Source organism: Aptenodytes forsteri, unplaced genomic scaffold, assembly GCF_000699145.1.
Source record: "Aptenodytes forsteri isolate BGI_AS27 unplaced genomic scaffold, ASM69914v1 Scaffold236, whole genome shotgun sequence".
NCBI classification, from domain to species: domain Eukaryota; kingdom Metazoa; phylum Chordata; class Aves; order Sphenisciformes; family Spheniscidae; genus Aptenodytes; species Aptenodytes forsteri.
In genome coordinates, this window is record NW_008794456.1 from 170830 (window position 1) to 176258 (window position 5429).

The 5429-nt window shown below is 59.6% G+C and overlaps 1 protein-coding gene across 1 annotated transcript in view; it reads left to right on the forward strand.

Annotated features, from left to right (window-relative positions):
• The window catches only part of LOC103908347 (sialoadhesin), a 57154-nt gene that overhangs the window by 39615 nt on the left and 12110 nt on the right, over positions 1 to 5429 (forward strand). Inside the window, exons 9-12 of the mRNA XM_019474965.1 lie at positions 904 to 1158; positions 1942 to 2244; positions 2986 to 3240; positions 5303 to 5416. Coding sequence (XP_019330510.1) covers positions 904 to 1158; positions 1942 to 2244; positions 2986 to 3240; positions 5303 to 5416 — 927 coding nt within the window. The remainder of the gene's footprint in view (positions 1 to 903; positions 1159 to 1941; positions 2245 to 2985; positions 3241 to 5302; positions 5417 to 5429) is intronic.

The window sequence follows — 5429 nt, forward strand, 5'->3', positions numbered from 1 at the left end:
GGGGGAGCGGGGCCACGCAGCCCTGAGAGCTGGAAGGACCCGTGTGGTAGCAGGGGACATCGGTGTCTCGGGGACTGTGTGGTGGCGGTGCCCTCCCTGCAGCCCTTCCCCACCTCGGGGGGTCAAAGCTGCTTGCAGAGCTGGAGGCGCTCCTGAGTTTTGTTTTTCAAAATGCCGCAAAATTCGTAGCAAAGTTTGTCCAAACTGTTTCTTCCCGGTTCCCACAAGCCCCCAGCGGTGCACAGCATCTGGGCGCACAGCGGGGACCGGCTCCTCCTGATCCATCCCCTAACCCTCTGCAGACCGTGGCTCCCCCAGCCTTGATGGTTTGGGGTCACAGAGGCAGCAGCCATGGAAAAGGAGGAGCGGAAAGCCCCCCAAAACCGTGTCCAAGAGGACCCTCCCTTAGGATGTCAATAGAAACCAAAATGGACCTCAGGGTCCAATTCCAGAAAAAGTAAACCTGAGTTTGGGTGCCACGGTAGGTAGTTGGGGTCCATTTCAAGTCGGCCAAGATGCCTCCAGCCCAGCCCATCACCTGCCAGCAGTCAGAGGGGACCGAGCCTGTCCTGGGAGCAATCCACCCAGCCGAACACGGGTGCTCGGTGGGAGCGGGTGAAGGCTCAGGAAAGGCCCCGTTTGCCTCTGCCGGTGGCAGAGCGCCAGGGCGAGCAGCCAGGGTGGAGACATCCCAGCTGATGTCCAGTGTCCCCAGGGAACGTCACCCACCAAAGGCGCAGCCACCGATGCCACGGGCTCCTGCGAGGGAGGGGCTGCTCAGGTCCTGCCTTAGAGGGAAGCCGAGCGCGGGGGCTTTGGCCGGATGGAGCCAGGGGAAAGGCATAGGTTTGCGGCAGAGGTTTCCCCTCCCTCCCTGACGTCCCTCTCCCATCCATCCTTCAGCTACGGAGGTCCTGATCCGGCCCTCGGTGGAGGTGCGGGAAGGGACAGCCGTCACCCTGACCTGCCTGGGGGCTTGGGGCGCGGCGGAGGAGACCCTCTACACCTGGTACAGGAACAGCAAGCGGCTGCAGGAGAGCTCAGCCCCGACGCTGCACTTCCCCTCCGTCCACGGCGAGGATGCAGGCGCTTTCCAGTGCAGGGTCCAGAGCAGCGACGGCAGCGACACGTCAGCGGCCGTCCCGCTCCGTGTGCTCTGTAAGTGCTGCCGGGGGGTCTCCCCCCACTAACGCCTGGGCCAGCGAGGGGAGTCCCGGGTCTGGGATGGGTGGTCCTGCTGGGAAACCCCTCTGCTGCTCCCACCCCGAGGTTTCCCCCATCACCGCCGAACACGAACAAGGAGCTCTTGGGCAGAAATGTGGAGAGGGCGGAAAATTCCCTTTTGCAGGTAAATCTGTGAATTTTGGGGGAGGAGAAATTTGGAGAATCCCAAAATTCCCAAGAACCAGAGAGTTTCAAAATGTCCTGTGAAATTAAATTCAATTTTCAGAACAAGAAATGATCCCTGTGAAAAATATATTCCGGTTGGATTTTGCCTTCCAAATATTTTCTGTGCTGTAAAATAAAAGTCTTCCCTGATACCAAACCAGGAAGAATACCATTAGGAAATTTCAGTCCTGACCAAGTGGCATTTTTCTGTATTCGTGGTAGGAAATGTGCTTCACAACCGGACCCCAGATGCCCAAACCACTGGGGTCTCTGCAGATCTGCCCCAGGGTTTGGGGTAGGGCTGGACACCTGCACTCGGACCCTGAGCTCAAGCCAGGTGACAACAGAGGTGCCATCAGAGATGCCTGGGGCATGCAGGTCCCTGGCAGAGAGCTGGCAGATGTGGGACCCTGGGGTCTGGCAGCTGGAGGGTCGTGGGATGCCCAAAAGCTGCTCAGGTGGTACTGGAAAGCAGCAATCCCTTGGGTTCTTGGGGTTCTCTCAGCCTCAGGGATCCATAACATTCTCACCAGAGGTGTTTTAACCTTGCAGTCCCACCGAGGCAACCGGTGATGAGCTCCTTCCTGGAGACCCAGGGTGGGCACCTCGGCATCATCCAGTGCACCACTGAGAGTGACCCAGAGGCCAACCTGACCCTATGGAGAGGACAAGAAGTAATAGCCTGCACCTGGGGCTGCCCCGCAGCCCCCAACCCCAGGGTCCACGCCACCTTGTCGTACAACAGCCTGAAGGTGGAGATCCGGGAGGTGGTGCTGGAGGACGAGGGGACCTACGTGTGCTGGGCTGGGAACCCGCAGGGCAACGCCAGCGCGGCTGTGGACTTCAGGGCTGAGAGTGAGTGTGGTGGTGGGGCAATGCACAGGATACAGCCAGATGCTATACATCCCCGCAGCGTCTGGGAAAATCCTGGGAGAGGGGAGGGTGGGGAGGGAATGCCAGGGAAGGAGGCAGGCTCAGGAGGTCAAGGGCGATGGTGGCAGAAGGACAGAATGAGCAGAAAGAGGCCACATGCCCGTGAAATCCAGGGTATCAAACAGCGTCTGTCTCGAAAGAGCTGCCGTGCAGCAGTCGCCTGGTGCTAGGGTGGAGCATGAGCGGGGTTAAAGTGGGGGCTGCTACGGGAGGGGGGTTCCGGCCCCTCCAATGCCTCCAGCCTCTCCTGGTGGGTTTAGAGGGTTCCCCCACGGCCCTAGCAAGGGCACCAGCTCCTGGTGGGGATTCACTGCTGACCCCTGCCCATGCAGGACCAGGGATGCTGAGCAAAACGCTGCTGAGGGGGTTCCTATGGGCCCCCTCCTGCCAGCACATCATCCCTGAGCTGGTGAGGCCCTGGGTGACTGGTACCCCACCGCCAGGCTCCCCCGGGGTGCTGCTCCAGCTCGGAGCTGTCCCCATTGCAGCATTGCAGGATTAGCCTGCATTTGCCTTCTCCTGGAATAGTTGCAAAGTCGTTTGCTAGCTGGCCGGCCCCGGGGAGGGGGGTTGTTCACCCTAACGCTACCGAGGTGGTGCTGGCCGTCCTGGCTGAATTCGTGCCGGAGCCTGTTTGCCTCCTGCCTCTGCTCCTGCCTGTAGCTGCCAGCATCGCAGTGGCTCCGTCCTCCCACGTGCTGGAAGGCCACGCCGCCAACCTGACCTGCCGGCTGAGCAGCGACTCCCCGGCTCTGCCCAACTTCACCTGGTACCAAAATGGGCAGTGGCTCGCCGAGGGCTCGGCCGCCTCCCTGGTGTTTCGGCAAGTGGCCAGCACGGACGCGGGTCTCTACCACTGCAGAGCCACCACCGACGGCAGCAGCCGGAGCTCCCCCGCCATCTCCCTGGACGTGCTGTGTATGTACGGGCTGCTGGGGGACGCTCGGTTTATTATTATATCAGGGTTTGTAGCTTATGTCCGCACAGCTCTGCTCACACTTGTAACTGTGCCCGGGGTCTGGGCAGAGCTGATGCGGGTGCACGTGCAGATCTTTGAGTACATATATATGTCCTGGGGCTTCCTCCTGTGGGCATCTGTCCTTCCGTGCCACCGTCTGCGGTGTCTTTACTTTCCTATTGAGCAAGCACGCACTTAACACGTGCGTGGGCACGTGTGTGTGATCCTGCAGGTGTAAAGCCTGTATATGTTTGAGGGCCACTGTGTGGTATAGCACACCCCGAAAAGCCCATGAGGGTGGCTGCTGTGGCGAGGACAGTGTGGTCACCCTGGGGATGGTGTGGTCCCCCTGGGTCCGGCGGGGTCCTGGCCGGCAGAGACCATTTCCCTTCCCTTCCCTTCCCTTCCTTTCCCTTCCCTTCCCTTCCCTTCCTTTCCCTTCCCTTCCCTTCCCTTCCTTTCCCTTCCCTTCCCTTCCCTTCCTTTCCCTTCCCTTCCCTTCCCTTCCTTTCCCTTCCCTTCCCTTCCCTTCCTTTCCCTTCCCTTCCCTTCCCTTCCTTTCCCTTCCCTTCCCTTCCCTTCCTTTCCCTTCCCTTCCCTTCCCTTCCTTTCCCTTCCCTTCCCTTCCCTTCCTTTCCCTTCCCTTCCCTTCCCTTCCTTTCCCTTCCCTTCCCTTCCCTTCCTTTCCCTTCCCTTCCCTTCCCTTCCTTTCCCTTCCCTTCCCTTCCCTTCCTTTCCCTTCCCTTCCCTTCCCTTCCTTTCCCTTCCCTTCCCTTCCCTTCCTTTCCCTTCCCTTCCCTTCCCTTCCTTTCCCTTCCCTTCCCTTCCCTTCCTTTCCCTTCCCTTCCCTTCCCTTCCTTTCCCTTCCCTTCCCTTCCCTTCCTTTCCCTTCCCTTCCCTTCCCTTCCTTTCCCTTCCCTTCCCTTCCCTTCCTTTCCCTTCCCTTCCCTTCCCTTCCTTTCCCTTCCCTTCCCTTCCCTTCCTTTCCCTTCCCTTCCCTTCCCTTCCTTTCCCTTCCCTTCCCTTCCCTTCCTTTCCCTTCCCTTCCCTTCCCTTCCTTTCCCTTCCCTTCCCTTCCCTTCCTTTCCCTTCCCTTCCCTTCCCTTCCTTTCCCTTCCCTTCCCTTCCCTTCCTTTCCCTTCCCTTCCCTTCCCTTCCTTTCCCTTCCCTTCCCTTCCCTTCCTTTCCCTTCCCTTCCCTTCCCTTCCTTTCCCTTCCCTTCCCTTCCCTTCCTTTCCCTTCCCTTCCCTTCCCTTCCTTTCCCTTCCCTTCCCTTCCCTTCCTTTCCCTTCCCTTCCCTTCCCTTCCTTTCCCTTCCCTTCCCTTCCCTTCCTTTCCCTTCCCTTCCCTTCCCTTCCTTTCCCTTCCCTTCCCTTCCCTTCCTTTCCCTTCCCTTCCCTTCCCTTCCTTTCCCTTCCCTTCCCTTCCCTTCCTTTCCCTTCCCTTCCCTTCCCTTCCTTTCCCTTCCCTTCCCTTCCCTTCCTTTCCCTTCCCTTCCCTTCCCTTCCTTTCCCTTCCCTTCCCTTCCCTTCCTTTCCCTTCCCTTCCCTTCCCTTCCTTTCCCTTCCCTTCCCTTCCCTTCCTTTCCCTTCCCTTCCCTTCCCTTCCTTTCCCTTCCCTTCCCTTCCCTTCCTTTCCCTTCCCTTCCCTTCCCTTCCTTTCCCTTCCCTTCCCTTCCCTTCCTTTCCCTTCCCTTCCCTTCCCTTCCTTTCCCTTCCCTTCCCTTCCCTTCCTTTCCCTTCCCTTCCCTTCCCTTCCTTTCCCTTCCCTTCCCTTCCCTTCCTTTCCCTTCCCTTCCCTTCCCTTCCTTTCCCTTCCCTTCCCTTCCCTTCCTTTCCCTTCCCTTCCCTTCCCTTCCTTTCCCTTCCCTTCCCTTCCCTTCCTTTCCCTTCCCTTCCCTTCCCTTCCTTTCCCTTCCCTTCCCTTCCCTTCCCTTTTGGAAGGCGATGCAGCTGCTGCTTTCCAGGAGATCTCGTGCTGGGGAGCGATAGCTGCACAGCTGCCGTCCTCTGCCCTGCGCAGACCCCCCGCGGGACCCCCAGCTGACGGCGTTCCTGGAGACGGGGAGAGGCCGCCTGGCCATCTTCCAGTGCTTGGTGGCCAGCAACCCTCCCGCCCGGCTGGCCCTGCACCGGGGTGAGGAGCTGGT